The following is a 20,265-nucleotide window of genomic DNA, read 5'->3' as shown; positions in this document are numbered from 1 at the left end:
GTTTAAGAGGAGTTTTATTTTTGGTTGATTAATATAGAGTAGGTAAGGTGATTAGGGTTTTAAATTGAAAATTTGAAAATCTATTGAGCAAGGTATGATGAGAATTATGAACTGTATTAACTGTAGAAATCTATGAGCCTGGCATATGGATTTTCCATTTACTTGTAGATGCATAAAATATGAGCATGTATGATTTTTTTTTCTGGAATCTAGGAAAATGTTGTCATCAATTTTCTTTGACACCTAACACAAAATAACATCGGGGTTCTTCGTGGAAAACACCGTAATTGTTGCAGAAGGAGTGATGCTTCCTGAGGGTATTTTTCAGGTTGGTTTGTTATCTCAGTCCCATCCTTACTAGAATTGCTTAGCTTTGGTTTTGACAGATCATTATGCATATCATCTAATAGGTTCTGAGTTTTGGAACTAATCAGGATGAATAACTCTCATTTGGTAGTGAGTTGTGCTGCCGAACAATTTTAGAGCTGTAACTGATGCAATTTCTTGAATATCAATTGTTTAGTTGTTTCTTTTACAAGATGGTATACATCACTCTTTTTTGAGAATGTACTGAATGTCCAGATAACATCATTTTGAATTAGTACTGTAAGAAACTCTAGAAGACTGTAGCATAACCTGAATGATGATCAAGAATATGAACCGGGGGGGGATCATCAAGAAAATCTCATACAGAATGAAGCTCAATTTCATACATTCAGATCAAGATTTAATTCTACATTACCAATACAACTCTTGTCATATTGATCAACTTTAACATTCTTGTTAGAAACGTGAATCGTTCAATTTTTGTTCTCACTGTATTTGTATTGGATCCATAACAAATTGGTATCGACAGTATGAATAGTATGAACATAATAAAGGGGCATGAGGGTTTTATTTTCAGATACACTTGTTAAAAACATGAGCATTGTATTTTATATTTTTTTGATGTACCTTTTTGTTATCTTTTGTAACCACTGTTTCTAATGGACTCCATAGATTTTGATGATGGTCACTTGTGCACCCAAACAGCACGTGGTAAAAAAATCCTATCCTGATACAACTTAGTTTCTTTGAACTTCCCTCAAGACTCCTAACCAAAATAAGACTCTAGGAAACTTAAGACAGTTTCTAGAGATACTAAGGCTGCGTTTGGTATCATTTCTGTTCAGGGAATGCTGTTCTTTGGAAGAGCCATCTGTTTTCGTTTTTTGTTCTGGAATTGTGTTCTTTGATAAACATGTTCAAGAACTGAATAAGAACAACAATGGCGTTTGGTAAAACCTGTTCCGGAACAATTTCTTAACACTGTTGCCAATATTTACAGAAATACCATTACCATCATAATTAAATAAAATAATTTCGTAAATTCCATATTATGTAAATTTTGTGAAATTCAATAATCCTAGCTGACGACCAACAAATCAAAGTTTCTTTTGTAGTTCTTGATGATATATATTATGTATATTTTGTTTTTATTTTTTCCATAAATGGAATTTAATTCTTCAACCACTACTTCAAAAAAGCAAAATTGTCAGGCAATCAGCACAATTGAACGCTCAACAATAGTGATGGGAGTAGGATGGAACAACTCTAAAACCCTCCCGGATAGGATCCCAACTCAAAACCCCTCTCAGATAGAAACCCGAAAAATTGACTGAAAACTCAAACTTCTCAGAATCACACCAAACTCTAGGAAACAGTAGTTAATAGGAAGGATAAAAACCCTTCAAAAGATGAGAATGATCCGATAAAAGGTTTGGGAGTAATTTAGGAAACAATGATCTCACAGGCAGAGATCCCTGAGATGGAAAACTGAAATTTAGTTCAATTCACCCAACCAATTTGTCTGAAACTTGGTATAGACCTCAAGTTCAATGGTTTAAACAAAAGCCCTAAGGTTCCAATGCAAAACAAAGGTTGGATTAAAAACACTTTTGAAAACAAGTTGATGCAGAATGATCACCAAATAGGGCTTATTTCTCTAGAAATAGGCCTAGGGTTGGGTTATATACATGTTGGGCCTTTGTTCCCAAGGGTTTTTTATGTATTAGGCCACTTTAATGAGCCTAAACTAGGGGCATATAGGTTGCATACGGGATTAGCCCAATACTTAGTTTATTTTCCTATTTTTAGATTGAACCGGTTTAAATTGGTTGCATCCAATTGGTTCAATTGGTCTAATTTAAGTGAAGTGATCCTATTGGCTAAGAGGTTCTTATATCCTATTGGCTAGTAGGGAATCTTCTTTATTTTAAGTAGTTTAAGTTGTTTTTAAGTCATTAGGACTCTATTTTGAGTCTATTTTAGTTTCCTAGTCAGTTTAAGTTACCTAATAGGTTAGGAATTGGGTTAGGGCTTTCCTTTTAGAGTAAAAGTCTATTTTTGAGTCTTTTATATAAGGTTGTAAGGGGCAAAGCCTTAAACACGAATTTGATTAATGAAAAGCTTTTTGTTTGCTGCCATAGCTGCTACCCCGCTCTGTTGAGTTTTGCTCTGTTGAGTGTGCATCCTTGTGGTTCTATCAAGGTGGAAAGGGACTGGTGGAATCCGGTTGACTCCTTACGCCATGACGGCTGGGAGGATCTTTCTTCGAAGGTGGCTTCATCCTTCAACCATTCAAACTGCTGTTAGAGGATTCGAGAGTGAGTTTGAATTTATTATTTTCTGTTTATCCTTTCTTCCCTTCCCCAATCAATTCCTTTTCTCTTCTGTCCTATTTTCATAAACCCTAGAAGACTCTAAACTCTGATTCAGATCTGCTCCTCCATTGGAATCTGATCAGATTTGGACCATAACTTCCCCTCATCACCATCTCCACTCGACCCTAGCTGCTGCCCATTCTGTCCAGCCAAACCCTAAGATCCCTCTTCTCCATTGAACCCTAAAAACCCTAATTTTCTGCTGGGACACATTCAGCCATCAGAAACCTTCCATATTGCAACCGAATCTTCCCCTAGCCCCTCTAACAGTCGACCTTAACCCCTGCCCCTAAATCCTACTTTAGACCATAATTTTAGTTGTTTACCTTATTTACGAAACCCGAAACCTAACCCTAATTTCTGCAGGAAATTAAAACTTGTTCAAATCCAGATATTTTTATACCATAATGACCCTCTAAACCTGCAGATTAAAACCCTATAAACCCCATTCCCAAATTCCCATCGTAAACCCTAATTTTGCCCTAAAACAGCCCCTAATCAGCCCTAAACAGCAGGCTTACCCTAAGCTTGGTTCTACTTGGTTCCTAGTGGGATTAATTTCAATTCTAGGACTACATTACAAGTTTTCTGAAAGTAGAGGTTGCAGGTTTGGAATGAAAATTATGTAGCACACAAACAGCACAGCCCAAAGGCCACCAAACTAAGGTCGACTCTATGAGGACCTCTGATATCCTAAAGTGTGGGCTGGAACAAGGTTAGGGTTAGGGAATAACAGGTCAAATGATGGTGGGTGAAAACAAGGGAAACACAGGATGTGTTTAGACTCGACAAAACTGAGATTTATTCTCAGATTTAGGCTTACCAGAACTTGGGAACGGATTGAGTAGTTGTAGGGTAATCCTCTTTTCTTGAAATCAATTACCAGATTCCTTAGTCAGACACAGATATCGAGCAGCAAACAGAATAGCAGTGACTGGCGTCACACAGAGGAAGTAGGAGCAGATTAGATGTAGTAATCCTCTCTCAGGCCTGGGTCTCTTACCCACTGTTTCTCACAGTTCTCTTGCAGCAAGGCAGTCTCAAATTTTATTGGTCGAATCATGTCTGGCTGAAGAGCCTTACAGTATATTTATAGAATTAAAAAAAAATCCTATTCAAACTATGAAAATCAGACTCCTATCATGAATAGGAGTGCTTACAAACTTGCTGAGATTAAAACTCAACTAACAACTATACTCCTAATTGAACTAGGACACCTTGCTGAATATTCATTTCCTAATTGAAATAAAACTAATAAGTAATTAAGACTACTTAAGTAAATCAACTTAGCACAGCTTGCTATTGCCTCCCTGCTGTCTTCTGCTGCCTTTCTTCTTCCCCATGACAGTAGTGTAGTCCAGCATGCTTATCTACATCAAATAGGTTACCATAGAAAAGAAACCCCCATATATTTTCTATTAGTTATACACCTGCTCCTACAGGAAGTGCAATTCCAGCATAAGTGATGCAGATCTAAGCACCCGCAAGAAGAAGAGGAAGAAGAAGAAGCCCTAAGATTAGGACCTAGCAGTGGAGCCTTAGTTTATTTTATTTCACTTTTAGTTTTCCCATACTTAGTATATTTTTTCAGTTTTAATGTAACTTAAATTGAACTGGTTCAGCTTTGGTTCAATTTACGTGATTAGTTTCTATTGTTTGTTAGGTTCTTATTTCCTATTGGTTACTTAGGAATCTTTTAAGTTGTTTTAAGTTATTTTAATTAGTTTTTAATTTCACTTACACCCTTCCACGATTTATGAAGGAAGTGTTTAGATTGTATTAGGAATTGGGCCTAAGGCCATATTATAAATAATAAAATCATGGGAGGCTCCCCCACAGTTTAGATTAAAAAATTTTCTGTCATGATTGCATGCCATTGCTGCTGCTGCTCTGCTCCCCAGTGAGTGTACTTTGAGGATCTCAAGGTGAAGGGATTGGGGGATTGCCAATCAACTACTTGCATCTGTTAAGATCTGGAGGCCCTCTTATTTTTCTGCTTCAAGCTGCTGCTACTGGATCTCTGCAAATCCTGCAAGTTAATTACCTCCTGCAACTATCATTCTTCTTCTCATCCTCCAACTTAGCCTTAACCTATCCCCAATTGATTTCCATTATACCCTAGTTCCCCATAAACCCTAAAATTCCTGTGCAGCCCAATTCCCTCCGTCAATCCCATCCAAACTTCATCCACAGCAGCCTTACCATCTCCCTTACACTGGACAGCAACCCCAGCTTCATCCCTACATTAAACCTTAGAATCCCCCAACCTACACTAAACCCAAAACTCTAGAATTTCCAGATCTACACTTCTACCCATCCATTCAGCCTGAAACTTTGACCGAGTGTTCTTCCCCATCATTAGAAGACTCGATCAGACCCCTAGCCCTAAACTCCCATCCTAAACCCTTAAAACCACCTCACTTCCCTTACCTAAAACCCAAAACCCGAAACCCTAGTTTTCTAAATTTTAAAATCTCACTCAAATCTAACCAAACATAGCTAATTTGCTTCCCCTAAACCTGCCTATTAATTCCATATAAGACTCATGTCCATATTCATAAACCTAACCCTAGAATTGACCTAATTCCCCAATTCTCTCCAATCGGCCGATTAGGGATGTCCTGGTTCACTTGGCTCCTAGTAGACCTTTGTCTATCTAGGACTACATTAATAAGTTTCTATGGAGGGTTTGTTTGGAAGTCCAAATGGACCAGGAATTTCACATTGAAGGTCATGGAAAATTAGGAAGCACCATCACTTCATTTTCCCATTCCTCCACCAGTCCACTGGCCACAGTAAAAAACAAACAGTAGCTAAAGACAGTTGCTTGAAACTGCAAGCAAGATGCCATGGTCTGGAATTGCATAACCAACTGCACGAACGTATGTCCCTCTTAAAGGGTACATCAAAGATATCCTGACATACTGTTCAGATTCTCTGGTCATGTAAGCAGACTCAAAACCAACTTCACACAAATGTACTTTTTCCCTTTTCCCCTTAAATTTGGGGGTGAGGGGCACATTGAGAATAATAAGAAAATTTTTTTAACCCACCAGAAGCCAAGACAATGACTCCTAACAAATGATAGCCCCAGCTCTTCACTGAACTGCCACCACTGACTCTCCCAATCATACACCCACATTGAGAAATCCCGTAACAGCATTGATTTAAGTTTAAGAATGACAACTCAAAATTAAACCAAAATAGTACAAAAATTGTTATTCTTCTGCAACTGAATTTTGAAACTAATTCAACCAACCAGAAACCTCACCCACCCACACAGTTCAAGCCAACTTCAGATCCACCTTCTGGTCCTTCTCATAAATTTTTATATCCAGTACTTCCTTTTCTTCAATGGTTTCTATTTGCTCAGGTTGGGTCAGCTCCTCTTTTCTACCATTTTAGGTTCCAGAATGTTTACTTCTTCCTCAAGTACTCATCAACTTCAGTCCCTCCATCAGTGGTGATATCTCTATTCATGCTTTCCTTAGGCTCTAGCACATGAGATTTTTCCTCAAATTGTTTAGACTTTTCTTGGTTTTTTTTTTCCACTTCCATAACTGATTTTGGTTTTCTACCATTTGAGGCTCCACCACAGAAACTTCATCTGGCACTTTTTCCACTTCAGATTCTGAATCTATTGTAGGAGATTTTTCCAAGTAGTTCACTGGTTTCTCTAAGGTTTCAATTGATGATTTAGTAACATATGTTATCTTTGATGATTCCTCTGTTTCTTTTTCAACAGACTGAACAAAAAATCCTGAAACAGAGGATATATCTAGTTTGGAATTGGGACTTACTCCCACTTGTGAATCATCTGTAACTGGAACATCTGAGTCAGGGCCCTCATCAAACGTATCAACTTTTTCAACATTCTGTAATCACAGGGGCAAAATCTATGTATTGCCACATATTGCTATGATTCAGTAGGTATCTTGACACCTATAGATTCCTCATCTTTGGTCTTTTCTTCTTCATCAAGCACTTCATTTCGATTGGATGGAGGAATACCCCCTTGTTCAACGATCTTTATTTCTTCATTTTCCCTTCTTCCCAATTTGCTGCAATAATTTAAATCAATTAGAGAAACCCAAAAGAAGTCATGAATAGAACTAATCATACACATTAAAAAGGAGGAAGAATGATTTGAAAGAAATGGTAAGAACTAAGAAGGTTCTACCAACAATAGAAAATAAACCTCCATTAAATATGGCTGTCGACCATGGAAAAGAACAAAAGAGACGCCTAGATGAGAGGAAATGGACATTAAGAGGAAGAAATAGAAAGGGATAGAGACACACCCATAACCACAATAATATGGACATTAAGAGGAAGAAATAGAGAGGGATAGAGACAAAAAGGAAGTACTGATTCGACTTACCTCTGCTGATCCCAACACCGGCGATGTCTGCGATTGAACGTTTATACTCTCTTCAAAATGCAAACATGAGTGAGAGGGAATTGGGAGAGGACAAGAAAAAAATAGAAAAGCTAGAGTGAGTTTCAAGTATCTTGAGTGCGAGTAATATGGAAGAATGTGAAGGAAATTGAGGAAGATGATGGGAGCAGAGTTGCAGATTCGTTCTTGCATTTGCGAGGGAGTTGCAGACCTGATTTAATGAGTTGTTCCCATAAGATGGTCTTTCCATATGTATGACATGGTATTATGCATAAAGTATTCTAATCTCAAAAAGAGCACCAGAACAAACTGGTGTAACCAAACTGAATTTGACGTTCTTTTGTTCCTGCAGCACAGAAGAACACCAGAACTCCAAAAGAGAGTTTCCAAACACAGCCTAAGGCTCTCTTTGGTTGGATTTTGATTTTGATTTCTCTGGGTGGTTTCAATTTATTAGAATGTTTGGTATAATTTGTGCACCCTATTTATGGGAAGTAGAAAGTAATAGAAGATGAAATTCCAAAATAGTTGGAGAGCTATTTTGATTCTCTCTCTTTTTCTCTCTCTCCCTATGCACCCCCTTCTTTGCAACCCCGCCCCACCTGCTTCCCTGCACAACCCTGTCCCCCATCCTCACCCCTGCTCCCTGTAAACCTGCCTCCTCCCCTGTTTGCAATCTCCGGCCTGCCTTCTCCCTCGCCCCCACTCTTGGTTGCAACACTCCTCCCTGCCTTGCCCTCTCCCTCGCCCCCACCCCTGCTCGCAACCCCCTCCACGCCCCCACCCCTGCTTGAAACCTCCATCCCTACTCCCTTTGCAACCAACTGTTTGTGATCTCCCACCTCCCTTCGTCGCCAATTCCATCACAGCAACCAAAATGGATTTTTATACAACCAAACAATTTTGATTTCTTGACCAATTACCTATTCATTGACTTATTTTTAGAGACCAATCTGAAATCAAAATTGAAATCCAACCAAAGAGAGCCTAAATCATTTTGTTCATAAACAACCAAGAACTTCTTTCATGAATTTAGATTTCAATGTTCCTGGTTGAAGTTAACAACCATCCCATAAGTGAGAATATGAGAGAATATGAGCTGCTGGACCTGTACATTTGGTAAAGGTTATGTAATGCTGTATTGCATCCGTTTTTTGTCCTATATGGAGGCATTGTGTGGATCTGCAACCTATGAAGGTTGATAGCAACTAGCAAGTATTGTCAAGTCATTGTGATTTCTTTATCAATCACTGAATTTTGGGTACTGGAATTTTCAGCCCTTTAACTGAAATGCTGCATCCTATTATGGACCCCCCCCCCCCCCCAAAAAAAAAAAAAAAAAAAAAACTTCAGGTCAATACATGTGGCTTTCCCCCTTTGGAGGACCGAGATGTCTCACTTTCATCACTTGTGGGACTTGACTTATTTGGTGGTGGTGCTCTCTCAGCGGAAGAAACAGTATCCTTCATCAAACCTTTATTGATAATAATAAGAGTGACTGATGCCGTGTAGCATTCTCTTCGAAAGTTCTTGGGCTAAGTATGAATTGATATTTTAGTTTTCTTTTAACTTCCAGTAGCTTAGGCTTGCAGAATTGGAAAAGAAGGCAGTGAATGATATGTTTATCATCCTCTCTGACGTTTGGCTTGATAGTGAAGAGGTAATTCACTACCTCATATTTCCAGCTTCCTACGATTAATCTTGCTAATTCTCAGAGCCACTAATTTTGTTTTATCCGTAGAAAAGGCCATGAAAAACCTAGCCACTGTACTGGATGGTTATGAAAGTGTGGAGGTTGTTCCTTCTTTATTTGTTCTGATGGGGAATTTCTGCTCTCACCCGTGTAACCTTGCCTTCCATTCTTTTTCAAGACTAAGGTGAGATAGCCGTCTGCATGCATTTACACCCTCTTTCAATTATGGCAGTAGGATCCATTGTATTGATGTCAAGGATAAAACAATTTGTGTATGCAGATTGCAGTTTGGAAAGCTTGGAGAAATGATCGCAGCCCATCCACGATTAAAAGAACAGAGCCGATTTCTATTTATTCCGGGTCCTGATGATGTAGGTAGGCTATATCTTTAAAGAGATCCTTATTCATTTTTTTATTCTTTGTACGTATGCAGCTGTATCACTTCACCGCTCCTTTTGTTTAAGGGTGTCTATTGGTTCGGTTTCTGTTTTACAGTTCAGGAACAGTATCTACAGACTGAAATCAAACCGAAACCGAATAATTTTATAACCTCAAACTGAAACCTAACCAATTTCAGTTTTATTTGGTATCATTTGGTTCATATACGGTCTCAGTAATTCGGTTTAAGTGGGATAACCTGTTGAAACAAATAATCCTGGGGAGGAAATTACAACCTCTCAAAGATAAAGTCCTACAATATCAAATCTGGTACCTTTCAACCCTTTTTACACAAGCTCATCAAAGAAACCATAGTAGCAAGTTTCACACCACTCAACAAAGACTCATGATTGTAGGGTTTAGTACGGTGTAGGTTCGGTTAATATGGTATACACTTTTTTTGGTTTGGTTCAAACCGACAGTTTTTAGTCTAAAATCAAATTGATTTTTTCTGGTTTGATTCAATTCGGTTTTAAACAGCTGGCTTTGGTTCCGATTCTGAATTGACACCCTTACTTTTGTTTTGACATTTTCAGGTCCATCAACAGTTCTACCAAGATGTGCTTTACCAAAATATTTAACTGAGGAGCTCCAGAAGCATGTCCCAAATGCAATCTTTACTAGTAATCCTTGCAGGTTAGGTCCTATGAGCACTTGCCCAGACTGGCTTTATAATGCACCTAATCATAATCTTGATTACCACCTTTAACGCAAATGTTCATTCCAATCTTATATACTCAAGATTAGTATTATTGACATCCTCTAATTATTGATAATATTCTAATAAATTTTCAGTGTAAAGAAATCACCATTTTTTTTTTGGATTAGTGCTTCAAACAAACCGTCAGTGGAAATCATTGCTATGTTATCCTTCTACATGAGCATGCTAGTTTTTGTCACAGTGACAGTTGTGGTTGGTTCCCGTTGCTAGTAAGAAGGGGAGAAGTTAAAAAGGAGATAGTAGTAATTCTAGGTTCAAATTCAAGGAAGAAATTGATTAAAATACCACAAATAAACTATAATTTTTTTTTTTGGGTGTGTGTGTGTGTGTGTAGAGTTGGAGTTTGGGGATAAATGATGCGTTGGAAAGTCATTACAGTTTGATATGTCAAAATGCCTGTTGGTTAATAAGATGTGGAGATGGTTCTTCTAAGTATTGAAAGTCATGGTACCTCATATTACACTTGGCTTACAAATTAGCTTTATATTTTTTGGTTGTTTTTAGATCTTCTCCATTGTTAAGGACAGTTATATATATCTCAACTGATTTTCAGTTTCTGTGAATTCAGAATCAAATTTTATAAACAAGAAATCGTATTTTTCCGACAAGATCTACTTTATCGAATGCGCCGTTCCTGTTTGATTCCCCCTTCAACGGAAGAAACTAGCGATCTATTTGAACATGTGAGTTGAATTACCTCCCTTCTATTTTTCCTCTATTATGTCATTTTCGGCCTGAAAAGATGGGGTCTGTCTTCTAGGATAAGGTTTTGAAGCTAATGATATTTTGAGTTCCTTGCAGCTTGTTGCTACCATTACTCATCAAAGCCATCTTTGCCCCCTCCCCATTACTGTACAACCCATTATCTGGAACTACGATCACTGCCTGCAACTGTACCCTGCTCCACATACGGTATCTTCTACACTAATTTCTCATTGTTTATGCTCATAATAACACAATTTTTCCTGAAAGAGAGACACCAGTAAAATTCCTTGTGCTCTAGAAATTGAGCTATGTGCCCGCTTCTTTCATAAGAGGAATCGTTGTGTTCCCATTTTCTCAGCTCCTGTTCAGTAGCTCTAGAACATAAATATGAGGGGAAACTGTTGTATATCCACCATGTGGTTTGTTTGTAGGTGGGTGATGTGGATGTCAAATAATACTAAATGATAATCTTTAGAATCTCCTCTTTTTCTCTACTACTCTTTGCCATTCAATCCAAAAGTTGAATGGGTTGATTGTCGATAAGTAGATATCTCTGTTGAGGTCCAATGACTGGGAATCTTTGGACCCTATAAGCACCATCTTTATAATAAACTAGGGAAAAAGAACACATGTGATGCAAAACTGGAGCACTACATCTGCAAGAAGAAGAAGAACAAGAAGCTGTCCAACTAGCATTAGTAGTAATAAGTTAGTTGCTTAGTGGTAGTAATGTAGCTCTAGATAGAGAAAGATCCTACTAGAGGCCAATTATCAAGGATCTAATAACAAAGGAATCAAGGGCTGCTGGTTCTGCAGTCTCAGTAGGACGGAATTGCAGTTTTAGGTCAAATATAGGGTTAGGTTTATGAATATGGAGATGAATCTTATGGGTATTGATGGGCAAGTCTAGAAAAAGCTATTAATGTAGCTTTGGATGATGTTTAACTAAAAAATTGAATTTCAGAAAATTAGGGTTACGGTTTTAGGTTTTGGGTTTTAGAACTTAGGTTAAAACTAGGGTTTTTAATGGGATTTTTGGGCTAGGGTTGGGATCGAATTTTCCAGGTAGGGAAGGGGAGGTTCGATCCAAATATGAGAGGTTTTTATTGGCTGGAAGTACTAATTCTGGAATTTAGGGTTTTTTTGGATTTTGCAGAGACAAGGTAAATTAGGGTTGGAGTGTGAGAATGGGCTGCAAGTTGGATTGAGTGGAACGACTGTAGTATGGAGGCTGTGGTTTAAATTTGAAATAATTCTGATGCTCAAATATGGCTGGGCAGCAAGATCTAGGGTTTAATGGAATTCAAACAAAAATAAAGGGGATCGATTGGGGTGGGGGAATTAGAGGATTAGAAGAAGAAATTGGTGAACAAGTTGCAGCAGAAATCCATTGGTAGAAGCTTGAACAGGGTTGAAGGATAGAACCACCTTCAGAGAAGAACCTCCCAGCCGTCACAGCGTAAAGAGTCACAGGAGATCCACCTGCCTTTCTTCCTTGATAGAACCACTAGGCAAACATTTCAAAGAGCAGTAGCAGCAACAATTCTGTTTTTTTTTTTTTTTCAAATATTCAACTGTGGGGGGTCTCCCACGATTTGAGTTTTTATATTAAAAGGCCATAGGCCAAAACCTATTATAACTTAAACATCCTTAAAAAATCGTGGAAGGGTGTTGCAAAACATAAAATAACTTAAAATTTAAAGTAAAAAGACCTAACTAACCCTACTAACTTAAACTAGAAGACACTTAACTAAATAACTTAAATTGAACCAAATGGATGCAACCAATTTGAACCGGTTCAATTAACAAATAGAAAAATAAACTAAGTATGGAGTGGAAAAAATACTAGAACTGTAAACCTAAGCTATGGTTCCCAAACTAAGCCCTAATTTCAGGACTTTTTCTTCTTCTTCTTCTTCCTACGGATGTGGGCGCTTGGTGCTGCATTAGGTTGTTTCCATACTTAGTTTATTTTTTGTGTAACAAATTGATACTTAGTTTTTTTTTTATGTAATAAATTGAACCAATGGTTCAGTTTAAGTTATTTTTATTTCATTATCTTTTTTTTTTACTTAAGTGTCATGTGACCAACTTAAGGTAGGAGAATTGTAAGTAGAGCTCGACTAGGGGGTACCTTCTCCTTGGCTGGTTAGGAGTAAGGCCTATGGCCATATTATAAATATAAATGCAATCGTGGAAGAGGAGGCACTTTACCTCTGAAAATTTCGACTGTCTTTGAAGCTGCTCTGCAACTTTGTTTCTCCATTGAAGTTTTAGTCTTGTGTCTGATCAAGGCTGGTGGGATTGGTGTTTGATCCAATCGACACCTTGCAATGTGAAGCCCAGGTGGTTCTATTGAAGTTACTATCAAGTTCTATTGCAATTTAAATTTGTATTCAGCTGTAGATTTATGCTGGTGATGTCAGATTTCCAACACTCTTCAACTTGCAAATTGAATCTCATTGATGGAGGCTTCAAGTTGTCTTCAGATTTGAAGGCTTTTTGGTGGTGATGTTGTTGAAGGGAATTTATTTGACCTTCCCGTCGAGCTCTGAATGCTCATGATAAATATTTCTTAGTTAGGTCTTCCTTCATCTCTACCCAATTAATAGGTGCTTTGCCTTCATACTGAAGATCTCTCTCAATAGTTCTCCACCACTCACGGGCTGGCCCCACTAGATTAGTATGAGCTAATCTCATCTTCTTAGACTCAAGTAGATCATACCAATCAAAATAATCATCCAAAGTAGCTAACCAATTATAAAATTCATGTTGATCATGTTTGTCACCATATTCCTTCAACTCGAACGCCTCTGGAGGTCTAGGCTGTTCCCTTCCTTCTTGGTACCTATGGTTGGTGCGATGAACTTGAGAATGTACTTGATATTTGTCATCTTCTATAAGGAGATTGTGATTGTAACGCCCCAATCCTGGGATAAGGGAAAGGTGCCACCCTCACCGGTGCTAATCGTAAGGTTAATATATTTTTCACAATACACAACAATTATCTCTTTAATTTTCATCTCTATTAATGATTGAAACCTTAGGAACATCTTTATAATTACATCAGAGTAATCTACGAAACGAAAAATAATTACTTATAGTATGACAATATTCTCTCAATAGTACACATAAACTCACTCTTACTTCCACATGAATATAAACTCCTATTACCAACAATAACCTATTCAGTACCGTACAGTCTCAACGATAAGATCATAAAAACAATGGTACTTCATCCGTCAAACAACAACTGCTCTCGGAATCGTCCTGCATAAATTGGAAAGAGGGGGTTCCCAAAGGGGTAAGCTACCATAGCTTAGTGAGAAAACTTATTCCATCCGTTAAACAACAACTGCTCTCGGAATTGTTCTGCATAAACTAGAAAGAAGGGGTTCCCAAAGGGGTAAGCTACTATAGCTTAGTGAGAAAACTTACTCTGAGACTCTCTCACCAACCACATTATAACAGTTAAACGTATATAATTTATAACTCGGTCTCATTTACATTCCCAGTAAGTCATAATTAAACTGGTTTCCTTGGTTTCTTTTGGTTCCTTTACATATACCTTTTCTCTCTAAGATTGGCATCATCGCCATACACAAGGTGAGATGACCCCACATTATAATTACAAGCACATCAAAATCTTTAAAGTCACACTGATCCAATTAGATACCATTCCACACTCATGGTGGAATATCATCACAATAATGTCATATTGATGACATCATTTCGATACTCCCCAGGTGAGATGGAGCGTTGACCGCATCTAAAAAACAAACATTCATCGCCACTCATCCCTGTACTCTCTCTATATGGAGTACACTTAAAACTCTCTCTTATAACACTTCTCATCTCCTGCCGATGATCACGTGGCCAGGTATCACGGGACCCTCCATCCCATAACTTCCCCCGCTGGATGAGGTACACCGTGAATACCCTCTCATCCCATAACTTCCCCCGCTGGATGAGGTATTCCAGTTACATTATCCCTCTCATCCCGTAACTTCCCTTGTTGGATGAGGCAATCCACTACACTCTCTCTCTCTCATCCTATATCTTCCCCCGCTGGATGAGGAGTTCTCACAAGTATTTCTCGTATAAGTTTCATACCACTCCCATACTCACTCCTCGAGTGAGGTATCTTACAATGACATTCATAACAAATATAATTGACACTTTGGAGTAACAAATTCAAGTAACCTTTCATCACGATTAACATAATTAGAAATCACACAGGTCATCTCACTTAGTTTTCATCCTTTCTCATTAATCTTATATCAACAATCATATTCTTAACACCTCTCATTCATTCCACACAGCAGGGTACACTAGTACATTTTACATTTCATTTAGCATGATATTCCAACGATGCACATTATTCAACCATTCCAACTCGTGTTATCACATTCGTCAACCCAGTAAATTATATTAAAATTCCTACAAATAAGACAAATCATCACGCAAGGTATTTATACAAGTAAATTCACTCATAGGATTGGAAAGAAAATCTCAAATTAGAATTTACTCACATTGGTTTCATATAATCGTTTGCATCATGTTCATCTGCTCATAAGAGGGATTACAAGGTTCGAAAACTCGGGTCTTGGTGCCAACTCGGACCCTTGAAAAACCGAGTTGAGTCAAGATCTCCGCGAGATCTCGCCGAGTTGGTGCACTTTGTTTTTTTCTCGACTCTAAGCCTCATCTCGGTGGTTTTAGACCTAGTTTGGATCTGAAACTTGGTATTCAACCTATTTTAGGCCATTTAAACAGAATGACACTATCAGATTTTGCAAAAACGAAGTCCAAATAGGACTTTCACTTAGTGGGACAGCAGGACAGACACTTATGCTAGAAACCAGGACAGAAACAGGACAAAATATCATTTAAGTAAATGCTTTTGTATTTGTATTTCAGTTACTTAAGATATTATTCATAAATAAGCAAATACCCCCCTATTTGAATCCAATAAAAATAGTTAAAAAATCAAATTCCAAAAGGAAAAAAAGTCAACCCCCCAGTTTAAAAACAAAAACTGGATTTTCGGCGGTAGGTACAATTTTCAACTTTCTAATGCTGGGGTTTTTCTCAAATCTAAAAATTTCATAAATCTTATTATGGTAAACATTGCTAAAAACCAAAAGTGCGGTAAAATATTCATTTGTTTTGATGTCCAAAAACTATTTTCATTGGGCGATTTTGACAACATTCGTGCGACCGAATTAAGTTTGACCGGTACATAACTCTTTCAATATAAATCAGATTTAGCAATCTTGGACTTGTTGGAAACAAATGAAGGAGTTATGGACACAAAGCTTTCCAACAAGTCCAAGATTGCTTAAATCTGATTTATATTGAAGGAGTTACGTACCGGTCAAACTTAATTCAGTTCGGAATGTTGTCAAAATCGCTCGAATGAAAATAATTTTTGGACATCAAAACAAATGAATATTTTACCGCACTTTGGTTTTTAGCAATGTTTTACCATAATAAGATTTATGAAATTTTTAGATTTGAGAAAAACCCCAGCATTAGAAAGTTGAAAATTGCACCTACTGTCGAAAATCCAGTTTTTGTTCTTAAACTGGGGGGTTGACTTTTTTTCCTTTTGGAATTTATTTTTTAACTATTTCTATTGGATTCAAATAGGGGGGTATTTGCTTATTTATGAATAATATCTTAAGTAAATGAAACATTTACTTAAATGATATTAGGCATAAATAAGTGTCTGTCTTGTCTGTCTTGGTTCCTGGCATAGATAGGTGTCTGTATACCAAGATTTTCCAGCAAGACCTGGCACTCATATAAAGGACCTAGATGGGCATTTTCCTATGTCAAACCGAGATCTTGGAGAGATATTGTACTTTTATGACTCGACCCCCCATCTCGTCTCGGGATTTCGAAAAACCGAGAAACTCGGTGCCGAGGGATTAGAATAAGTTAGAGCCTTTTCATAGGCCTCATCCAACCCTTCCCGTTAGATTTTATCTGAGAAAATGGTTAAAACTAGCTTTTTGGGCCTATTGGATTCCTTATCGGACTCGCCAGTTGGTGATCAGTTAGTCTTAGGTTCTTTTTGAAAAACAGGGTTTATGTTCCAAGGGCTAACAGACGTCACCTGTACCTACTAGATTTCTTACCGGACTCATCGGTTGGCAATCCAATAGCCTCGGTGACCAGAATTGGAAAACAGGCTTTAATCACAGATGCTAGCAGAGACCTCCGTTGTGTCAATCAGATATCCGATTTGGCTGTCGGACGAGCCGATAACGAATATGGGTTTGCTCTTCCCTGTGGAACTCTTCCCAAACCTTGGGGATTTTTGGGTCCAAATCAATGCTCATGCAACCTATTTTAGGGTACAACATCACTTCCTAGGTGATTTACAATGTATTAAGTCAAGAGATCTACTTCTATACCACAAGATCTATCAAACAGTCTTTTACCTTGAGGTTTTTCCCATTTCGGAGTCTAGGTCGAGTTCACCCTTGGAACCTTCGTTTCTTCCTCCATAGGAGCTGAAATAGAGTAGAGTATGAGCTAATTACTCCATACAATTCTCAACCTAACTCTAGATACCAAATTTGGAAACAACTTGGGGAGTTTGTGGTGATTTACCTTCTAACTCCACCATTTTTTGAAATATTTGGAGGTGAGGAGTTCATCCTACTCTCAATTATAGTAGGGACCTTCTCCCTTCTCAAGAGTCAAGACTTAGCTCAAGGTGTTAATACCTTCATGATTCCTCTCTCTTCTCCGTCTCTCCTTTCCTCTCTCTTTTCTCTCTTATCAAAACCTTCCATTTTGGTGAATAAAAGAAAATCAATCCATCTCATCCCTTTTTAAGCTTTAAATGGTTAAACATTGGGTCAGCATCGAACCGATCTAGTGGTCTACCCATGGTTCAACCCAATCCTCCTGCATACACGTAACTAAACACCAAGGTGTGGGAATGCAAAAATGTTAAAATATCCTTGCACACGTTTCCCGGGATACGGAAATCCAGGGTCTTACAACTGTCCCTTACTGGAGTAACTTGACGTTGCTCAATTAGCTGCAATCTTTCATTCATAGCTCTTATTTCTTCAGGTATAGTCTTGTGTTCAGTAGAGAACTTTTGAAACATCTCAAGTACTATAGTCATAGGATCGGGTGTTGCTGGAAGCACTGGTCTCTCATGTTCATCCATGGCTCTGATACCACTTAATATAGTTTTAGATGGTAGGAGACCAACTAGAAGCCAATAACCAAGATCTGCTGTGAACTGGGTAATTCGGCTAGGTCAAAATAGGTGAAAATTGTGAAATTAGGGTTATGGTTTGGTGGTAGAGTTAGGTTAAGTTTGATGTAGGGGAGTTTATCAGTGAAGGTCTTGTTAAGTTTTACTAGGTTTATGAGTGTAAACTTGGATTGGCAACAGTTTAGGTTTAGGATTTTGGGGTTTTGAAATGGGAATAATGATGGAATCTAGGGTTTAGGATGGGTGGAATGGAACCAGGTTTGCGTCGAGTTTTCCCTAGTGGTAAAGGGACACTCGGCCAACTTTTGGTGGATTTCTAATGGTTAGGACAGGCTGGGTGAGAATTAGGGTTTTTGGGAAATGAGTGGAGTTGGGGTTTGTTAGTGTTTTAGTGGGATATTGGGTCTAGGCTTTGGATTGAGTTCTCCAAAGGGGCAGGGGAGTATTCAATCCAAGTTTGAGGTTTTGTGGCTGGCTGGTTAGGTCGGGACAGAATTTTGGTGTTGGGAAAACTGAAAACAAAAAGGGGGAATGTTAGGGTTGGGTTGTGAGAGGATTAGAAGAAGAATTGTGGGGATGGGGAATGCTTCAACTCATTGTTGTAGAGAATCCTTGGCAGCAGCTTGTTTGAAGATGGAAACTTGAACAAAAATCAGGTCTTGCAATAGAACTTGAAAGTAGCTTCGATAGAACCACCTGGGCTTCACGCTGCAAGGTGTTGATTGGATCAAACACAATAACACCAGCCTTGATCAAACACAAGACTAAAACTCCAACAGATAAACCAAGTTGCAGAGAAGCTTCAAAGCGAGTTGAAATTCTCAGAGGTAAAGTGCCTCTTCCATGATTTTATTTCTATTTATAATATGGCCGTAGGCCTTACTCCTAACCAGCCTAGGAGAAGGAATATCCCCCCCTGCCCCTTAGTCGAGCTCTACTTACAATGTTCCTAAGTCATATGACTAACTTATCAAGTTGGTCACATGACACTTAAATAAAAAGAAGACAATTTATTACATGAAAACTAAACTATGGAAACTACCACTAAGTAACTAACTTATTACTACTAATACTAGTTGGACAGCTTCTAGTTCTTGCGGATGTAGTGCTTCAGGTCTGCATCAACATGGTTCCTGGACCTAGACACAAACCAATGCCTTTGTGCGCGAAAAGACCGTTCAACCCCCAGTGAAATAAAAAATTGCATCCAAAGCAATGCCTCTGTGCATATTTTCATTGCTACTGCGCTGGTGCAGGGGCTACACTACGGGTTAGTGTTCTCTTGCCCAATAAACGAATAACGGTTAATGAGAGTTGAATTATCATCTTCCTTGGACCCCCAAATCTTCACACCTAAACCAATGGTCTCAAACAGTATCAATAAAAAGGAGTGAACAAATTAGAAGAGAAGAGAAGCCAATATGTTAGGTCAATACAAGTATACAACTCAATGCTAGTATAAAGATAAAACTGTTGAGCATGAAATGTGTGGCTTAATAATTTCTCATGCTTTGGACTTCCAATGCAGATAGTGCTAGGTGATAGCAGTGAGCAGAAAGCATTCAAGTACACAGGAATTACATGTTTCAGCCCTGGTTCATTTTCCAATGACAGCACATTTGTGGCTTATCGCCCATGCACTCAGGAGGTTGAGTTGTCAGCCTTGTAAGCAGCCAACTGTATGAAGCCTTCACTAGTTCTTTTTGGCAGATAGGGTGAACTCTAATTGGGGGTTGGTATTCTAACCTTCAAGACAACTCTGAGGGTCATGATTTCTTCCTTGGTCACCCTCTCCCACCTCCAAAACATATGCAGGCCCCCCCAACAAGAGGAATTGGATAAAACATTCAGTAGCATGAAAGGTGCAGTATAACCATGGAAATGAAAATTGGTGGATCTTAGCCGGGGTGCATAAACAAGGCATTCAAAAATTCTTTTTTCGTGGAGTAAATATATTCAGTTTATTGTAATATTTTATTTATATTTTACTTGTTTGAGTCTTTCTAACATTGGTGTATTGACAAATACTGAATGTAAATTGCTCAGGGAATTGTCCCACTTGATTCACTGCTAAAAGAAAATGGCCTGGGAATGCACCTGAACCTGATGACACTCCGTGGCTTTGTACACCTAGTGTACTATGTTTCAAAACTTTAAATTTCAATACAAATGACTAGGGCAGCCTATCCATCTATAGTGGGGTCTTCTATTTGCTAAGTTATCCAGACCAGCCAAAGTCCACATGTATATTGTACTTCATACAAAGTAGGACCTTGATATTGCCCAGTTTTCCTGAAGAAGATTGCAAAAAGTATGTTTTACAAGATGACACTGATTGAACCGGAACCCATGATATTAAAGGAG

The 20,265-nt window shown here is 38.3% G+C and overlaps 1 protein-coding gene across 4 annotated transcripts; it reads left to right on the top strand.

The window, feature by feature from the left end:
- Positions 1–137: 137 nt before the first annotated feature.
- LOC122647389 (DNA polymerase epsilon subunit B) lies at positions 138–19,951 on the top strand. 4 transcript variants are annotated; one of them, XM_043840809.1, is made up of 10 exons: positions 138–328; positions 8,455–8,559; positions 8,686–8,761; positions 8,848–8,978; positions 9,075–9,169; positions 9,769–9,868; positions 10,522–10,636; positions 10,755–10,865; positions 19,430–19,609; positions 19,687–19,951. In XM_043840809.1, the coding sequence occupies exons 2-9, from the start codon at positions 8,492–8,494 to the stop codon at positions 19,568–19,570; spliced, it is 837 nt and encodes a 278-aa protein (XP_043696744.1). In that variant the 5' UTR covers positions 138–328; positions 8,455–8,491; the 3' UTR covers positions 19,571–19,609; positions 19,687–19,951. The 4 variants fall into 4 exon arrangements, with proteins under 4 accessions (XP_043696744.1, XP_043696741.1, XP_043696742.1 ...); XM_043840806.1 differs by having other exon boundaries at positions 8,681–8,761; XM_043840807.1 differs by having other exon boundaries at positions 8,681–8,761; positions 19,683–19,951.
- Positions 19,952–20,265: the final 314 nt, after the last annotated feature.

The sequence above is a fragment of the Telopea speciosissima genome, unplaced genomic scaffold (assembly GCF_018873765.1).
Source record: "Telopea speciosissima isolate NSW1024214 ecotype Mountain lineage unplaced genomic scaffold, Tspe_v1 Tspe_v1.0041, whole genome shotgun sequence".
Taxonomy (NCBI): Eukaryota; Viridiplantae; Streptophyta; class Magnoliopsida; order Proteales; family Proteaceae; genus Telopea; species Telopea speciosissima.
Note: the sequence above shows the minus strand (reverse complement) of the source record. Positions and strands in the feature narration are given on the sequence as shown.